This window comes from Cetorhinus maximus, chromosome 23 (genome assembly GCF_964194155.1).
Source record: "Cetorhinus maximus chromosome 23, sCetMax3.hap1.1, whole genome shotgun sequence".
Lineage (NCBI taxonomy): Eukaryota > Metazoa > Chordata > Chondrichthyes > Lamniformes > Cetorhinidae > Cetorhinus > Cetorhinus maximus.
Genome location: NC_135901.1, coordinates 24,008,789 through 24,028,521, shown reverse-complemented (window position 1 = coordinate 24,028,521; position 19,733 = coordinate 24,008,789). Strand labels below are relative to the sequence as shown.

The 19,733-nt window shown below is 46.6% G+C and overlaps 2 protein-coding genes across 3 annotated transcripts in view; both read right to left on the bottom strand.

Annotated features, from left to right (window-relative positions):
- LOC144697392 (uncharacterized) overlaps window positions 1-19,733 on the bottom strand; it is a 558,602-nt gene that overhangs the window by 303,137 nt on the left and 235,732 nt on the right. The window lies entirely within an intron of this gene.
- LOC144697175 (uncharacterized) lies at window positions 12,948-18,077 on the bottom strand. Of its 2 annotated transcripts, none has more exons than XM_078569038.1 (3): window positions 17,997-18,077; window positions 17,468-17,590; window positions 12,948-14,205 (listed from the first exon to the last, which is right to left on the bottom strand). In XM_078569038.1, exon 3 carries the CDS (start codon window positions 13,856-13,858, stop codon window positions 13,124-13,126), a length of 735 nt encoding a protein of 244 aa, XP_078425164.1. In that variant the 5' UTR covers window positions 13,859-14,205; window positions 17,468-17,590; window positions 17,997-18,077; the 3' UTR covers window positions 12,948-13,123. The 2 variants fall into 2 exon arrangements, with proteins under 2 accessions (XP_078425164.1, XP_078425163.1); XM_078569037.1 differs by having other exon boundaries at window positions 17,816-18,063.

The window sequence follows — 19,733 nt, the reverse complement described above, 5'->3', positions numbered from 1 at the left end:
AAACTACTAGGAACTAGTTATCCTCTACCAAGCCTCTCCTCATCCTCTCAGAATGAAATCATTCCTATCTTTGTCCAGTATTTTCCATTATCCATAAAGAAATTGTCTCAGTTTATGACTCATTCTGCATTATGAATCTAATCAAGCTCCTCCAATGTTCATTCTAATTGAGTTTGATTTATGGTTAATTGTCAACTATCACATTTGCTTGTGTTTCTGCCTTATCTTCATGTTCAGCCTGGTTTTGCTCGAGTGAACTTTCTGTGGTCAGAATTCAGTTCAGTGGCCCCTGTTCTGCTGCATGTATTCTCTCAGGGTAACTGGGTTTGGTGTCCATGGTGTCTGTGTTAGACATTGAGTCATTGTTTGATACATAACCCGTGCAGTGAAATCAGAAACAACTTGATGCAAATCTGGACCAATCTCCACAAAAGGCCGGGGATCAATTGAAATTTTCAATTGGGAATCGATAGATTCTTGTTAAATAAAGATCTCAAAGAAAATGGATCAAAGATGGGAAAATGGAGTTGAGGTGCAGATCAACTATGATCTAATTGTATGGGGGAGCAGATTTGTGGGACTGAATGGCCTCATCTTGTTCCTATGTCCTGGTTGCTGTCCCTCCAGCAATGATTATCTCAGAGTGGGGCCAGTTTGGGATGTCACTGTGAGGCAGGATGTTCAGTATCCAACCCTGAGCTGTCCTGGAAAGGAGCAATTTGTGATGTCCCCTTGGGATGCAGGTGTCTGACCCTGAGATTCGCCAGGAAGGGAAGTTTGTGATGTTCTTGTGGGGTGCAGTATTTCAGCATCTGACCCTGAACTGCCCTCACACATCCTGCTCTGACCCACAGTAATCCAAAAACAAAGTCCAGACACAAACATTACTTTCATTTCCTAATTGTTTTACTGGGATTCACCACATTCATGGTAGCTTCCATTACTGGAAATAAGTTTTTTTTAGAAAGTGACCCTTCCCGCTTTACTTTATACAACATGCAGATTAAATGTATATGAGTATTAAACTTCAGCCCAGTTATTAACATCTGCAGCAACAAACCCCAACTGTGAGAATGCAGCAGAAACAACAGCAGAACCTAATCCCTGCAGTCACTTGTGAATTTGCTAGTGTCTCAGCAGGGCGGATGATAGATTAAATCGCTTCTCACACACGGAGCATGTGAAAGGCCTCTCCCCAGTGTGAATATGCTGGTGTTTCAGCAGACTGGATGAGTCAGTGAATCCCTTCCCACACACGGAGCAGGGGAATGGCCTCTCTCCAGTCTGACTGCGCTCGTGTCTCAGCAGTTCCCTTTTGCATTTAAAACTCTTTTCACAGTCAGAGAACTTAAATAGTCTCTTAACAGCATGAACAAGTTGGTGTGAAATCAGGGCGCTTATCCGAGTGAAACCCTTCCCACACAGGGAGCAGGTGAATGGCCTCTCCCCAGTGTGAACTCGATGATGTTCAGTGAGGTGGAATGGATTAATTAATCGTTTTCCAGATACAGAACAGCTGAATGGCCTCTCCCAGTGAGAATTCGCTGGTGTGTTAGCAGGTTTCTTGTGTTTTTAAAACTCTTCCCACAATCAGAACATTTAAATGTTGTGTGAACAAGCTGATGTTTATTGAGCTGCGATAACTGAATGAATCCCTTCCCTCACATGGGGCAGACAAATGGCCTCTTCCCAGTGTGAGTGCTCTGGTGACTCAGCAGTTGCATTTTGCATTTAAAGCTCTTGTCACAGTCAGAACATTTAAACGGTCTCTTATCAGTGTGAACTAGTCGGTGTGAAATGAGGCTGCTTGACCGAATGAATCGCATCCCACACTCAGAGCAGATGAACGGTCTCTCCCCAGTGTGAACTCGCTGGTGTTCAGACAGCTGGGATGAATTAGTGAATCGTTTCCCACATACAGTACAGCTTAACAGCCTCTCACCAGTGTGAGTGGGTTGGTGTCTCAGCAAATCACCTGTGCTTTTAAAGCTTTTCCCACAGTCAGAACATTTAAACGGTTTCTTATCACTGTGAACAAGTTGATGTTTATTGAGTTGCGATGACTGAATGAATTCCTTCACACAGAGCAGGTGAATGGCCTCTCCCAAGTGTGAATGCAATGGCGTTTCAGGAGATCCCTAGAGATAAAAACAAAAAACTGCGGATGCTGGAAATCCAAAACAAAAACAGAATTACCTGGAAAAACTCAGCAGGTCTGGCAGCATTGGCGGAGAAGAATAAAGTTGACGTTTCGAGTCCTCATTACCCTTCAACATAACTGAGTAAAATTGAGAGGGGTGAAATATAAGCTGGTTTAAGGTTGGGGGGGGGGGGCGGTGGTGGGAGGAGAGAAGTGGTGGGGGGTGGTTGTAGTGACAAGCAAGCAGTGATAGGAGCAGATAATCAAAAGATGTCACAGACAAAAGTACAAAGAGGTGTTAAAGGTGGTGATATTATCTAAGAGAATGTGCTAATTAAGAATGGATGGCAGGACACACAAGTTACAGCTCTAGTGGGGGTGGGGTGAAATAAGACTAACAGGGCATAAAAGGTATAAACTTAAAAATAATGGCAATAGGTGGGAAAAGAAAAATCTATATAAATTATTGGAAAAAACAAAAGGGAGGGGGAAGAAACGGAAAGGGTGTGGGGATGGAGGAGGGAGTTCAAGATCTAAAGTTGTTTAATTCAATATTCAGTCCGGAAGGCTGTAAAGTGCCCAGTTGGAAGATAAGGTGCTGTTCCTCCAGTTTGCGTTGAGCTTCACTGGAACAATGCAGCAAGCCAAGGACAGACATGTGGGCAAGAGAGCAGGGTGGAGTGTTAAAATGGCAAGCGACAGGGAGGTTTGGGTCATTCTTGCGGACAGACCGCAGGTGTTATGCAAAGTGGTCGCCCAGTTTGCGTTTCGTCTCTCCAATGTAGAGGAGACTGCATTGGGAGCAATGAATGCAGTAGATTAAGCTGGGGAAAATGCAAGTGAAATGCTGCTTCACTTGAAAGGAGTGTTTGGGCCCTTGGACGGTGAGGAGAGAGGAAGTGAAAGGGCAGGTGTTGCATCTTAGGTTAGACAAAGGAGAGCCAATGGATGTTATCTACTTGGACTTCCAGAAGGCCTTTGACAAGGTGCCGCACAGGAGGCTGCTCAGTAAGATAAGAGCCCATGGTGTTAGTAGCAAGGTACTAGCACGGAGAGAAGATTGGCTGTCTGGCAGGAGGCAGAGATTGGGGATAAGGGGGTCCATCTCAGGATGGCGGCCGGTGACTAATGGAGTTCCGCAGGGGTCAGTGTTGGGACCACAACTTTTCACTTTATACATTAATGATCTGGATGAAGGAACTGAGGGCATCCTGGCTAAGTTTGCAGATGATGCAAAGATAGGTGGAGGGACAGGTAGTATTGAGGAGGCGGGGAGGCTGCAGAAGGATTTGGACAGGTTAGGAGAAAGGGCAAAGAAGTGGCAGATGGAATACAACGTGGGGAAGTGTGAGGTCATGCACTTTGGTAGGAAGAATAGAGGCATAGACTATTTTCTAAATGGGGAGAGAATTCAGAAGTCTGGAGTGCAAAGGGACTTGGGAGTCCTAGTCCAGGATTCTCTTAAGGTTAACTTGCAGGTTGAGTTGGTTGTTAGGAAGGCAAATGCAATGTTGGCATTTATTTCGAGAGGACTAGAATATAAAAGCAGGGATGTGCTGCTGAGGCTTTATAAGGCTCTGGTCAGACCACATTTAGAATATTGTGAGCAATTTTGGGCCCCGTATCTCAGGAAGGATGTGCTGGCCCTGGAGAGGGTCCAGAGGAGGTTCACGAGAATGATCCCAGGAATGAAAGGCTTAACATATGAGGAACATTTGAGGACTCTGGGTCTATATTCGATGGAGTTTAGAAGGATGAGGGGGGGATCTGATTGAAACTTACAGAATACTGAGCGGCCTGGATAGAGTGGACGTGGGGAAGATGTTTTCATTGGTAGGAGAGACTAGGATCCGAGGGCACAGCCTCAGAGTAAAGGGAAGACCTTTTAGAACAGAGATGAGGAGAAACTTCTTTAGCCAGAGATGTCCCGGCAGACCAATCGTGTCAGCCTGTTCCTGCCCCACGGAACTCATTTCTCACTATCTTGACTCCCTTCTCTCTCCCCTTGTCCAGTCCCCACCTACATCCGTGATTCCTCTGACACCTTACGTCACATTAACAATTTCCAGTTCCCTGGCCCCAACCGCTTCCTCTTCACCATGGACGTCCAATCCCTCTACACCTCCATCCCCCACCGGGATGGTCTGAGGGCTCTCAGTTTGTTCCTCGAACAGAGGCCCGAACAATCCCCATCCACCACTACTCTCCTCCATCTGGCTGAACTTGTTCTCACACTGAACAATTTCTCACTTCCTCTAAATAAAAGGTGTGGCTATGGGTACCCGCATGGGCCCCAGCTATGCCTGTCTCTTTATGGGGTATGTGGAACATTCCTTGTTCCAGTCCTACTCCGGCCCCCTCCCACAACTCTTTCTCCGGTACATCGATGACTACTTCGGTGGTGCTTCATGCTCTCGTTGGGACCTGGAAAAATTTATTAATTTTGCTTCCAATCTCCACCCCTCCATCATTTTCACATGGCCCATCTCTGCCACTTCCCTTCCCCTCCTTGACCTCTCTGTTTCAATTTCTGGTGATAGACTGTCTACCAATATCTATTACAAGCCTACCGACTCCCACAGCTACCTCGACTACAGCTCCTCACACCCTGCTTCCTTTAAGGACTCCACCACATTCTCTCAATTCCTTCGCCTCCGTCGCATCTGTTCTGATGATGCTACCTCCAAAAACAGTTCCTCTGGCAGGTCCTCCTTCTTCCTTAACCGAGGTTTTCCACCCATGGTAGTTGACAGGGCCCTCAACCGTGTCCAGCCCATCTCCTGCGCATCCGCCCTCACGTCTTCTCCTCCCTCCCAGAAACATGATAGGGTCCCCCTTGTCCTTACTTATCACCCCACCAGCCTCCGCATTCAAAGGATCATCCTCCGCCATTTCTGCCAACTCCAGCATGGTGCCACCACCAAACACATCTTCCATTCACCACCCCGGCAGCATTCCGTAGGGATCGTTCCCTCTGTGACACCCTGGTCCACTCCTCCATGACCCCCTACTCCTCAACCCCCTCCTCCGGCACCTCCCCATCCGAACACAAGATATGCAACACCTGCCCCTTCACTTCCTCTCTCCTCACCGTCCAAGGGCCCAAACACTCCTTTCAAGTGAAGCAGCATTTCACTTGCATTTCCTTCAACTTAGTCTACTGCATTCGTTGCTCCCAATGTGGTTTCCTCTACATTGGAGAGACCAAACGCAGACTGGGTGACCGCTTTGCTGTCGAAGGACCCTTGGTGAATTCCTGCAGTGCATCTTGTAGATGGTACACACTGCTGCTACTGTGTGTTGGTGGTGGAGGGAGTGAATGTTTGTGGATGTGATGCCAATCAAGCAGGCTGCTTTGTCCTGGACAGTGTCAAGCTTCCTGAGTGTTGTGGGAGCTGCACTCATCTACGCAAGCGGGGGGTATTCCATCACACTCCTGACTTGTACCTTTTAGATGGTGGACAGGCTTTGGGGAGTCAGGAGGTGAGTTACTCCTCGCATGATTCCTAGCCTCTGTCCTGCTCTTGTAGCCACAGCATTTATATGGCTAGTCCAGCTCAGTTTCTGGTCAATGGTAACCTGCAGAATGTTGATAGTGGGGGATGCAATGATGGTAATGCCATTGAACATCAAGGGGAAATGGTTGGATTGTCTCTTGCTGGAGATGGTAATTACCTGGAACTTGTGTGACGTGAATGTTACTTGCCACTTGTCAGCCTAAGCCTGGATATTGCCCAGGTCCTGTTGCATTTGGACATGGACTGCTTCAGTATCCGAAGAGTCGTGGAACATCGTGCAAACATCAGTGAACATCCCTACTTCTGACCTTATGATGGAAGGAAGGTCCATTGATGAAGCAACTGAAGATTGTTGGGCTGAGGGACCTTAAGGAACTCCTGCAGTGATGTCCTGGAGCTGAGACGACTGACCTTCAACAACCACGACCATCTTCTTTTGTGCTAGCTATGACTCCAACCAGCGGAGAGTTTTCCTCATGATTCCCATTGACTTCAGTTTTGCTAGGGCTCCTTGATGCTACACTCGGTCAAATGCGGCCTTGATGTCAAGGGCAATCACTCTCACCTCACCACGGGAGTTCAGCTCTCTTGTCCATGTTTGAACTAAGGCTGTAATGAGGTCAGGAGCTGAATGGCCCTGGCGGAACCCAAACTGGATGTCAGTGAGTAGGTTATTGCCAAGCAAGTGCCGCTTGATAGCACTGTTGATGACTCCCCCCGTTACTTTACTGATGATCGAGAGTAGACTGATGGGGCAGTAATTGTCCGGGTTGGACTTGTCCTGCTTTTTGTGCACAGGACATACCTGGACAATTTTCCACATAGCCGGGTAGATGCCAGTGTTGTAGCTGTACTGGAGCAACTTGGTAAGAAGCGCGGCAAGTTCTGGAGCACAAGTCTTCAGCACTATTGCCGGAATGTTGAGAGGGCCTATAGCCTTTGTAGTATCTTGTGCCTTGACATCACATAGAATGAATCGAATTGGTTGAAGGCTTGCATTTGTAATGCTTGGGACCTCTGGAGGAGGCTGAGATGGATCATCCGCTCGGCACTTCTGGCTGAAGATTGTAGCAAATGCTTCAGCCTAATCTATTGTACTGATGTTCTTGGCTCCTCCATCATTGAGGATGGAGATATTTGTGGAATCTCCTCCTCCAGTGAGTTGTTTAATTGTCCAACATCATTCTCGACCGGATGTGGCATTTTGGCAGGAAGAACATGGAAAGACAATATGAAATAAAGATACAATTGTTCAGGGGGTGCAGGAGCAGAGGGACTTAGGTGTATGTGTGCATAAATCATTAAAGGTGCCAGGACAGGTGGAGAGAGCAGTTAATAAAGCTTACGGTATCCTGGGCTTTATCAATAGGGGCATAGACTACAAGAGCAAGTAGGTTATGCTGAGCTTATATATGACATTATTTAGATCTCAGCTGAAGTACTGAGTACAGTTCTGGGCACCACAGGAAGGATGTGAACGCATTGGAGAGAGTGCAGAAGAGGTTTACGAGAATGGTTCCAGGGATGAGAAACTTCAGTTATGCAGATAGAGGTTGGGACTGTTCTCCTTGGAGAGGAGAAGGGTAAGAGGATATTTGATAGAGATGTTTAAAATCATGAGGGGGCTGGATAGAATTGATAGGGAGAAACTTTTCCCACTTGTAAAAGGATCAAGAATGAGAGGGCACAGATTTAAATTGATTTGCAAAAGAAGCAAATGTGACGTGAGAAAAAACTTTTTCACACAGTGAGTGGTTCATGTCTGGAATGCACTGCCTAGAAGTGTAGTGGAGGCAGGTTCAATGAAGGCATTCAAGAGGGCAGTAGATGATTATTTGAATAGAAACAATGTATGAGGGTGCAGGGAAAAGGCAAGAGAATGGTGCTCAGTCAATGCTTATTTGGAGAGCCCTGCAGACACGATGGCTGAATGGCTTCCTTCTGCACCATAACATTCTGTGATTATGTTTCAGAAAGTTAGTGCATGGGTCCTCTGTCATAGTGCTCTCCTGGATGTGAATAACAGCATTGATAACTCCCTATGGTCAAATGTGAGCCTACTGGTGTGTCACCAAGTAGCATGCATGATTGAATCTTCTTCCACACACACATTTATACAGCCTCTCACCAGCCGGAATGTACCCATTGTGCAACAAATCCTTTGAAAATTTAAACCTGGAATGTTTACAGGTGGGAAAACTGAGTAACTCACTTCACACACATGAAGTATCTGAACGGTCTCCCTCTCACGTGACTGCGCTGGTGTGTCAGAAAGAAGGATGGCTGAGTGAATCCCTTTCCACATGCAGCTGGTGAACAGCCTTTCTGCATTGTGAATGTATCCATGAGTTAACAGGGAATTGAATGTCACCCCAGTCCACAGTAACTACAGCATGTTGTATATAGCACCTTAGCCACAGTAAAAAGTTCCAAATTCCTTCACAGCTGTGTTAACAATCCCCACATTAGTGGGTAGATTCCCCACACCTCTGTGCCTGTGTCTCCAATTTGGTCCCCAGAACACTGCCATCATTTCCATCCAAAAATTGAAATGCACTTATTTTGCCCAAGGTAAGTGGTCAGTTCCGTGGTGTAACACCCGAGTGGTTGTAAGCAGCAGATCCTCTGGTTCAGTTTGAGATGTTACTTGTTAGATGGGCTAGGAATGTAATATAAACACAGCTTGACAGATGCTTCATCAACTCCAAGTCACAGTCCACAGTTAAGTGATCTGAGGACCAAATGGATTCCTTGAACTCGCTCATTGCATATTGTTCGATAAGAATGAGATCACACCTATCTGATCATCTTTTATGAACTGGAGTAGGTCATTCAGCCCTTCGAACCTGCTCTGCCATTCAGTTAGACTCTGACTGATCAATTCATCTCCTCTGAACTTGAGGGACAAATTCCTGAACAGTTAGCTCCAGCCAGTTATAGGGGTTATTAACAGCAGCAGAAATAAATGCAAACTGTCCAAATGAACATGGTTCAGACCTGGATGTGATTGACAACTGCAATAACAAGAGAATCCACCTCCAGAAGCTATTTGTGAACTCGTTGGTGTCTCACTAGGTTTTGTGACTGAGTGAATCTCTTCCCACACTTGGAGCAGGTGAACGGCCTCTCCCCAGTGTGAACTCGCTGGTGTGTCAGAAGGTCAGATGAATTAGTGAACCCCTTCCCACACATGGAGCAGGTGAACGGCCTTTCACCAGTGTGACCACGCTTGTGTTTCAGGAGGTGAGATGAACTGCTGAATCCCTTCATACACACAGAGCAGATGAATGGTCGCTCCCCAGTGTGAATTCGCTGGTGTGTGAGTAGGTTAAATGATCGATTAAATCCCTTCCCACACATGGAACAGGTGAACGGTCTCTCCCCAGTGTGACTGCGTTGATGACTTTCCAGCTGGGATGGAGATCTGAATGCCTTCCTGCAGTCCCCACACTTCCATGGTTTCTCGACCTTGTGATTCTCCAGGTTGGCCGATTCCATGTCAGTAGATCCTCCCTTTCAAATATCCTGTAAAAGGAGTTTACAAACATCAGCACTGTCAAGACAGGATAGAAATTCAGAACAGAAAATTCTAGTTTCTCTAAAGCATGTTTTCCTCACGTGTTCCTGCAAAGCAGTAAATCCGCATGCCACACACTTTCCCCCTCCCTTTGCTGGAATCCAAACCCAGGGTTACCAACTGTTCAGTATTTTATGGGATTGTCCCTTATTTGAGTTAACTGTCCCAGGCTGCATAGTGCAAGGATGATGTTTGTCCCATAAATTGGACCTGCATTGAACCTTATTCAAACTGTTCTCGCAGCCAAACCTCATCCCCACCCACCCTCACAGCTCTGGCAGCACCCCACTCAACAGCCTCCCTCAACACACACATATGGACCCCATGGCAGGCTGTCCCTTAATTATCTCTGTGAGAGTTGCTCAACCTGCCAAACCCATCACATTATTTCCACCATCCTTTGCTCTGCTCCCAGTTATCTCTCTCTACTCTGGCTGGGTTCAGTTCTCAAGCCAATCCATGCAGAGTGAGAATAGAATCAATGAATCAATCATTTTCTCTCCTGGTCACAGGAACCCTGAAGCCCCGCTTCACCAAGATGGCTGCACAGAAAGTTTTTAACTGCAAACGCCAGACATGCAGGTTCTTATTGGGAACAAAAACAAAAATACCTGGAAAAACTCAGCAAGTCTGGCAGCATCTGAGGAGAGGAACACAGTTAACGTTTCGAGTCCGAATGATTGTGTTCCTCTCTGCAGATGCTGCCAGACTTGCTGCGTTTTTCCAGGTATTTTTGTTTTTGATTTTCAGCATCCACAGTTTTTTGCTTTTATCTTGGTTCTTATTGGGAGTTTGTTCCCCCAAAGCTGTAAATCCCCGTCCCACACACTCTCCTTCCTCCCTGGGCTGAAATCCAAACCCATCTCGCCATCTCCACCATTTTTTTCCTCCACTCCCAGTTTTCTCCCTCCCTCCCCTCTGCCTGGGTTCAGTTCTCCAGCTCCCGTCTGCAGACTGTCAATAAAATCAATGAGTCTTATTGGGGGTTTGGGGCCTCCAGCGGGTGTTTCTGAATCCTCCCCGCCCACCTCCCAGGGTTTCCTTCCTTCCCACAGATCAGATTCCTCATTGGTTTGAGCCCAAAGTGTAACCTCTTATTTATTGTCCCCCCTCCTCTGATGTGAACCATCCTCCACTCGCTGACCCAGGATGGCGGCCGTTAACCTGGGCCTGTTCCCGGGAGGGAGAAGCCCCGCAGCTGCAAACCAGGAGCTGATAATTATTCATAACGGTTACTCCAGCTCACAATGCCCAGGGAGTGATTGACGGGAGAGACGGACCAATGGGAAGAGGGGATGAAGCTGGAGGACCGAACAAGAGCGGCTGGTCCTCCAATCGGAGTGAATGAGGGGCGTGGTTGAGCCCATTGCTCCCTCATTGTCTCCGCAGGCGCCCCGGCTGCACATTGTCCCAGATAAAGATGGCGGCCGTTAACCCGGCCCTGTCTCGGGTAATGGCCCGAGCAGCTGCAGCCGGTTCAAATATCGTACCCGAGCTTCGTATTCGAGGCTTGGAGCCCTCACAGGGTGTTTGTGAAGCCTCCCAGCCCAATCGCCGGCTCCATCCCTCCCTCATGACCCACCCGGCAGCATTTTACCGGCCGAGAATTTCGAGACAAATCACCTCAGCTATTTGCCATCACCCGCACTGCGCATGCTCCAGCTCACAATGCCCGACTGATCGGAGGCCGATCTGGAAAGAGGGGGCGGGTCTGGAGGACCGAGCGGGAGCGGCTGGTCCTCCAACCAATTGGTGTGAATGAGGGGCGGGGCTGAGCCCGGATCTCCCTCATTGGCTGAAACTCTGCATCATTTTAAAAGCTGATTTGTCTCAAACTCCAGGAGAAAACAGGACCTTTCTGTTTGTGGCTTTAAACAGATGAAACCCTGTGGGTGTGGAGCAAACATTTCAACATTTGTTACTGAAATGGATTCATTCAGGACAAACAGCAGGGATTATTTCAGGAAATTACACAGTGTAGTGATTGTTTCTCTTTGAACTGATCCCTTGGAGAACAGTGTGAATTAGTGGAAGAATTCAGACTGCTTAACGCTTCTTCTATGACTGGAACCATTTAATTCCAGCCGATCTGTTGGTCCGGTTTCAACCAGGAGAGTTTGAGGAGCTCCTACAACTCACTCAATGGGAATGGACAGCCAGACCCGCTGGACACACATATCCTGCCTGATATCAATTCAGAATGAGCTGGAGAGCCGTCTCCACTCACCAGGACAGTTTGCAGTGGGGTTTCTGACTCAGAGGCGGGAATGTTAACGATTATTTCTTATTAATAACCTCAAAGCCTACAAGGGTCACCAAACTGAATCTACTCCTTTTTGCCCACATCATTGTCCAAATACAGTCTTCATATTATTTCCACAGCTTAATGGTGGCACTTACATCATCTAACCACCTCCTCCCTTGTGAGAGTTCAGAACTACAGCAGCTTCAGAAACCACATCCTTATCGATCCTCCACCAAGCCTCTCCTTATTTTCTCAGAATCAAACCATTCCTGTATTTGTCCAGAAACCTAAAACTAATTGTTTCAGTTGATTACTGATTCAGGTTAAGGAGAGGCGTATTTCCATTGGAGGCCATCCAGAGAAGGTTCACTAGGTTGATTTCTGGTATGAAGTGGTTTGTCTTTAGGAAAGGTTGATCAGGATGTGTCTATTTTTTTCTATTCATTCATGAGATGTGGGTGTTGCTGGCTAAGCAAGCATTTATTGTCCATCCCTCGTCGCCCTTGAGAAGGTGGTGGTGAGCTGCCTTCTTGGACTGCTGCAGTCCATGTGGTGTAGATACACCCACAGTGCTGTTGGGAAAGGAGGCCAGGATTTTGACCCAGTGACAGTGAAGGAACGGCAATATATTTCCAAGTCAGGATGGTGAGGTGGCTTGAAGGGGAACTTCCAGGTGGTGGTGTTCCCATCTATCTACTGCCCTTGTCCTTCTAGGTGGTAGTGGTCGTGGGTTTGGAAGGTGCTGTCTAAGGAGCCTTGGTGAATTCCTGCAGTGCATCTTGTAGATGGTACACACTGCTGCTACTGTGCATCGGTGGTGGAGGGAGTGAATGTTTGTGGATGCGGTGGAGTGGACTGCTTTATCCTGGATGGTGTCCAGTTTCTTGAGTGTTGTGGGAACTGCGCTCATCCAGACAAGTGGGGAGTATTCCATCACGGTCCTGACTTGTGCCTTGTAGACGGTGGACAGACTTCAGTCAGGATGTGAGTTACTCGCTGCAGGATTCCCAACCTCTGACCTGCTCTTGTAGCCACAGTATTTATATGTCTAATCCAGTTCAGTTTCTGGCCAATGGCAACCCTCAGGATGTTGATAGTGGGGAATTCAGCGATGGTAATGCTCTTGAACGTCATAGGGCGATGGTTAGATTCTTTCTTGTTGGAGATGGTCATTGACTGGCACTTGTGTGGCGCGAATGTTACTTGCTGCTTGTAAGCACAAGCCTGGATATTGTCCAGGTCTTGTTGCATTTGGACATGGACTGCTTCAGTATCTGAGGAGTTGCGAATGGTGCTGAACATTATGCAGTCATTAGCGAACACCTTAAATCCATTTGTTGAGTGGATTCAAATTTAAATTTAAACAAGGTTTGAAGGTGTGATGCTCTATTCACACATCGAAGATGTGAGAGATGCTGTCGGACTATGGACATTGTTAGAGCAATCAGGGGTGCAACCTACTGTGTATTTGAAATAATGCTGATTTATTTGACACTTGTCACAACATTAAATTCTCAACATTATATGGGGTTATTAACATCAGCAGAAACAAAGCCCAACTATCAGAATGAAAAAGGTTCATTCCTGGATGTGATTAACAGCAGAATCCAACCCCAGGAGTCACTTGTGAACTCGCTGGTGTCTCAGCAGGGTGGATGAGTGAGTGAATCCCTTCCCACAAACAGAGCAGCTGAACGGATCCTCCCCATGTGAACTCGCTGGTGACTCTGAACATCAGATGAGCGACGAAAACTCTTTCCACACTTGGAGCAGGTGAATGGCCTCTCCCCGGTGTGGCCTCGCTGGTGTGCCAGCAGGTTGGATGCGTGAGTGAATCCCTTCCCACACTTGGAGCGGATGAACGGCCTCTCCCCGGTGTGACTGCGTTGGTGTATCAGCAGATCCCTTGTGCTTTTAAAGCCAGAATCACAGTCAGAACATTGAAAAGGTCTCTGATCAGTGTGAACAAGTTGGTGTGATGTGAGGTTGGTTAAACAAGTAAATCCCTTCCCACACACGGGGCAGGTGAACGGTCTCTCCCCATTGTGAACACGAAGATGTTCAGTGAGATTGGATGACCGCCCAAACCTCTTCCCGCAGTGAGAGCAACTGAATGGCCTCTCCCCGGTGTGAATTCGCTTGTGTTCAGTCAGGGTGGATGATTTAGTAAAGTCCTTCCCACACACAGAGCAGGTGAATGGTCTCTCCCCAGTGTGAACTCGCTGGTGTGTTAACAAGGTAGATAACTGAGTGAATCCTTTCCAACAATCAGAACAGATGAACGGTCTCTCCCCGGTGTGACTGCATCGATGAGTTTCCAGCTTGGATGGATAATTGAATCCCTTCCCACAGTCCCCATATTTCCACGGTTTCTCCATGGTGTGAGTGTCCTTGTACTTCTCCAGGTTGAATCAGTTGAAGCCTCGTCCACACACAGAAAAAGGGGTACACTTTCTCTCCGCTGTGAATAGTGTGATTTTTTTTCAGGCTGTGTAACTGGTTAAAGCTCTTTCCACGGTCAGTTCACTGGAACACTCTCACTTGGGTGTGTGTGTCTCGCTGCTTTTCCAGTCACTCTGATGTTTGAAATCTTTTCGTACAAAAATTTCTTGTGCTGCATTCAAAGGCCGATGATATTCAGGTCCTGATGAATCAAGTGACCGTCAGATCTTGATGTGATGTTTGATTTGAGTTTCATGTCTATAAATTTTCCCCGTCTTATGCCCTGGAAAAGGAGTTTACAAAGTCATCCCTGTCAGTCCAGGATAGAAATTCAGAGCAGACAATTCTAGTTTCTATGGAATATTTTTTCCTCTCTAGTTCCCCCAAAGCTGTAAATCCCCGTCCCACACACTCTCCCTGCTCCCTGGGCTGAAATCCAAACTCATTTCACCATCTCTTTCCTCCACTCCCAGTTTTCTCCCTCCCTCTCCTCTGGCTGGGTTCAGTTCTCCAGCTCCTGTCTGCAGAGTGAGAATAAAATAAATGAGTCAATCATTTTCTATCCTGGTCACTGGGACTGTGACTCACTTCAGCCACACAAACAGCACCATTTAAAGCAGGGAGAAACCATACACCTGTTCTATGCATAGTTAAGGCTTCACTGATCATCTCTCTTGTTAAAACACAAGTGCAATCACACTGGCGAGAAACTGTGTCCATGTGGGGATCTTGAAAGGAATTCAATTATCTGTCAGATCTGGAAACTCAATGCCAAAGTCAGACAGGGGAGAGGCTGTTCACCTGCACTGAATATGGGAAAGGATTTATATCACACTTTCAGTCACACCAGTGAGTGCACACTTATAAGAGACTGTTTAAATGTTCTGACTGCAAGAAGAGCTTGAAAAGCACAAGGGATCTGTTGAAACACCAGTGAGTTCACACTGGGGAGGGGCTGTTCACTTGCTGTGTGTGTGAAAAGAGCTTCACTCGTTAATCCAAGCTGCAGGTAGGCCAGTGAGTTGACAAGTGACAGCAGGGGTTGGATTCTGCTGTTATTGCTGCTGTTAATCACATTGAGGACTGAACCATGTTGACTTTGGCATTGGGGTTTATTTCTGCTGATCACAGAATCACAGTGCAGAAGAGGCCCTTTGGCCCATCGAGTCTGCACCAACATGTGAGAAACACCTGACCTACCTACCTAATCCCATTTACCAGCACTTGGCCCATAGACTTGAATGTTATGACGTGCCAAGTGCTCATCCAGGTACTTTTTAAAGGATGTGAGGCAACCCGCCTCCACCACCCTCCCAGACAGCACATTCCAGACCGTCACCACCCTCTGGGTAAAAAAGTTTTTCCTCACATCCCTCCTAAACCTCCTGCCCCTCACCTTGAACTTGTGTCCCCTCGTGACTGACCCTTCAACTAAGGGGAACAGCTGCTCCCTATCCACCCTGTCTATGCCCCTCATAATCTTGTACACCCTGATCAGGTCGCCCCTCAGTCTTCTCTGCTCCAACGAAAACAATCCAAATCTATCCAACCTCTCTTCATAACTTAACTATTTCATCCCAGGCAACATCCTGGTGAATCACCTCTGCACCCCCTCCAGTGCAATCACATCCTTCCTATAATGTGGTGACCAGAACTGCACACAGTACTCCACCTGTGGCCTCACCAAGGTTCTATACAACTCCAACATGACCTCCCTACTTTTGTAATCTATGCTTTGATTGATAAAGGCAAGTGTCCCATATGCCTTTTTCACCACCCCACTAGCATGCCCCTGTGCCTTCAGAGATCTATGGACACACACGCCAAGGTGCATTTGTTCATCAGAACTTCCTAGTGTCATGCCGTTCATTGAATACTTCCTTGTCAAGTTACTCCTTCCAAAGTGTATCACCTCACACTTTTCAGGGTTAAATTCCATCTGCCTATTATCTGCCCTTTTGACCATCCCATCTATATCTTCCTGTAGCCCAAGACACTCAACCTCACTGTTAACCACCTGGCCAATCTTTGAGTCATCCGCAAACTTACGAATCCTACCCCCGAACAATCTTTATGGCTCGGGTGAAATTTAATATTCTGGCAGTCGGTTTGCTTTCTTTCTATCTTTTCCTCTCCACATAAAGTATATTTTTTCAGGTTATGTTTGAGGTTTTGTGTGATGAAACAAACAGTGATTTACTTATACTTCTTGCAGTTCAGTTACTGTGTTAACTGCTGACGATCTGGTCTGCTCTACATTGGGAAGATGAAAAACAGATTAGGTGATCACTTTGTGGAACAACCTCTGTTCAGTCTGTCAGCTTGACCCTGAACTTCCCGTCACTTGTCATTTTAATTCTCCACCCCACTCCCACTCTGACCCTATCCTTCGTCTCTTGAACTGTTCCAATGAAGATCAAAGGGAGCTTGAGGAACAGCAGCTCATCTTTCAATTCTGCACTTTACAACCTTTAGAACTTAACATCGAGTTCAGCAGTTTCTGCACCAACAGAGAGTTGTCAGGATCAGGAACTCACCACCTGAAAAGGTGCTGGAACCTGATTCTATGTTAGGACTCCACCCACTCCCACCATCCTAGATTCCCCAACCAGTGGAAATAGTTCCTCTCTATCTACCCTGTCAGTTCCAAATAACATCCCGAAAACTTTAATCAAATTGCCTCATAATCATCTAAATTTCAGGGATTACAACCCTCACAGCGAGGTGATGGTTTTTGACAGGAAGGATAGAGAAAGAAAGACAATAGCCCCCTCATAGCACAGGTATAAAGAGTGTGCAGAGTCAGAGGGATCTGGCCCTTTATTGCAGAGATTTTTTGAGGGTGACAAGATAGGTTAAGAGAGCAGTTAGGAAGGTATTTGGACTTGGGCTTCATAAATAGAGCTATTGAGGACAAAAGCAGGGAAGTTATGCTGAATCTTTGTTAGGTTCTGGTAGGCCACAACCTGAGTATTTATGTCCAGTTCTGACCACTACACTTCAGGAAAGATGTAAAGGTCCTTGAGAAGGTGCAGAGGAGATTTAACCAAATGGTTCTAGCAAAGAGGTGAGGGCAGATTGATAGAGGTGTACAAAATTATGAGCTTCAGATAAGGTGGACAAAGAAAATCTGTTCCCATCAGTTGATTGTACAAGGACTAGAGGGCACAGATTTAAGTTTTTGGGTAAGAGATAGAGGGGGATGTGAGGGAGAATAGGCACTTGAGGGAAATAAACTTGCAAGGATACAGGGATGTGGGACAGGGGAATAGGTCTCACTGGATTGCTCTGGAGAGCTGGCATGGGCTCAATGGGCCAAATGGCCTCCTCTGTGCCATAGTGACTCTATGGGTATTTCCTGTAATCTCATTTTGTAATTAAACCCTTTGAGTTCAGGTATCACTCAGGTAAATCTGTGCGACACTCTCTCCAAGACCATTCTATCCTTCCTTAGGTTTGTTGCACAAAACTGAATGTATTATCTAGGTGTGGTCTAACCAGGGTTTGTGCGTCTTGGTGCTTTTACACAGACAGAACAGACAAACCTTTTTCATTCCACATTCAGATGCTATGATATTCAGGTTCTGATGAAGCGAATGACTCTGTCAGATCTTGATATGACATTTGGTTTGAGTTTCCCATCTGTCAATCCTCCACTTCTAATAACCCTGTAAAACAAATTTACAAAGACCTTTATTGTCAGTTCAGGATAGAATTTTAGAAGAGACAAACATTGCTCTTAGTTTGAGTTTGCTGTATGGAAATCCTCCCCTTCTAACCCCCTGTAAAAGGAGTTTCCAAAATCCATCTCTGTCAGTCCAGGACAGAAATTCACAACATTCTCTCCTCCTGCTGACAGGAACAGGGATGACCGCGCATGCGCCCCGCTGCACCTCGGCCCTGGTAAAGATGGCGGCCGTTAACTCGGGCCTGTGACCCAGAGCAGGCCAACAACTGTCGCCCCGTCCCGCGCAAACGCAGGATCGGTAGCTTCGTAGTGGGGGTTTGAGGATTCCATCGGGTGTTTATGAAGCCTCCCCGCCCACTCCGCTGGCTCTAATCCTCTCCACCCACCCAGCGGCTCCATTACTCAACCGCACTCGATTGTTTCTCCCTTCTCCGCCGAACTCCAGGCACAATCCGCACTGCGCATGCCCCAATCAGTGACCGTATTGCGCATGCTCAACTTCCAGCTCGGTAGTATGCCTGCGCAGCAAGCTCCCCGTCGTCTGGATAGGACACGTTCTCCGCCGCGGAGAATGTTGGGTAAACACCCAGCCATTGATAGTTGATATTGTTGAATCGAAACATTCAGCGGATCTGATGTGTTTGTGGAAAGCGAGACATAGTTTACATTTCAGGTCGATGACTTTTCATTAGAACGGCACTGCATCATTACACGGACGTTGAGCCTGTTACTCATTCTCCAGATACTGCCAGATATGCTGAGTATTTCCATCATTTTCTGTCTTTATCTCTGGTTAAGGAAGTTTCTCTTGAACTGCACATTAGATTCATTACTAAGTTATATTTATTTTCGTTGTTGCACAAGTGGAAAAATCTTCTAGCCGTCTAACCTGTAGAAACACTTATGCGATTTAAATTCCCTGATCAAGTCACCCCTCACTCATGTTTCCACATTAAACGTCTCCAGCCTGTTCAATATTTCTTGACAGGTATAACCTGTCAGTTGTAGCATTAGTGCAATAAATCTTCTTGCATCGCCTCCATCGCTCGCTTCTTGCATCGCTTCTAAATACATGTTATAATATGGAGACCTGAGCTAACCTGAGCAGTGAACTCACCACTGTCCACAAATTGCATATGGGATAATTGCCTTTATTAGCCTAGGCATAGAATATAAGAGCAGGGAGATTATGCTGGAACTGTATAAAACCCTGATTAGGCCACAGCTAGAGTATTGCCTGCAGTTCTGGAATCAGCATTATAGGAAGGATGTGATTGCACCAGAGAGAGTGCAGAGCAGATTTACCAGTATATTGCGTGGGCTGGAGAGTTTTAGTTATGAGGAGGAATTGGATAGATTGGGTTTATTTTCCCTGGAGCAGAGGAGCTTGAGGGGGGACATGATTGAGGTGTAAAAAATCATAAGGGACATAGATAGGGTATACAGGAAGGAACATTTCCCTTTGGTTGAGGGATCAATAACAAGGGGGCATGGATTTAAGGTAAAGGCAGAATGCTTAGAGGGGATGTGAAGAAGAATTTTTTCACCCAGAGTGTGGTGGGAATCTGGAACTCCCTGACTGAAAGGGTGGTGGGGGCAGAAACCCCAATAACATTTAAGAAGTATTTGGATGTGCACTGCGATGCCAAGGCATACAAGGCTACGGGCCTCGTGCTGGAAAATGGGATTAGAATAGTTAGGTACTTGTTTGGCTGGCGCGGACTGATGAGCTGAAGGGCCTTCTTCTGTACTGTAGACCTCTATGACTCTATGACTCTGTAACAGGGTCCCGTGTCTTGTCCAATATTTATCCCTCAATGAACACCACAAGAACAGATTATCTGGTCATTAATGCGCTGCTGTTTGTGGGGGTTTGCTCCATTTCCTACATTACAACAGTGAATGTACTTCAAAAGTACATAATTGCCTATAAAACCCTTTGGGATTCCGGTGGTGGTGAAAGGCACTTTGTAAATATGAGGATTTGCTTCTTCGTCAATCCGTGCCCCTGGTTATAGATCGCTCTGCTGACAGAAATAGGCCCTTTCTATCTTCTCCATCTCGATCCTTATAATTTTATATTCCTCAATTAAATCTCCTTCACTTTCCCTGTTCGAAGAAAA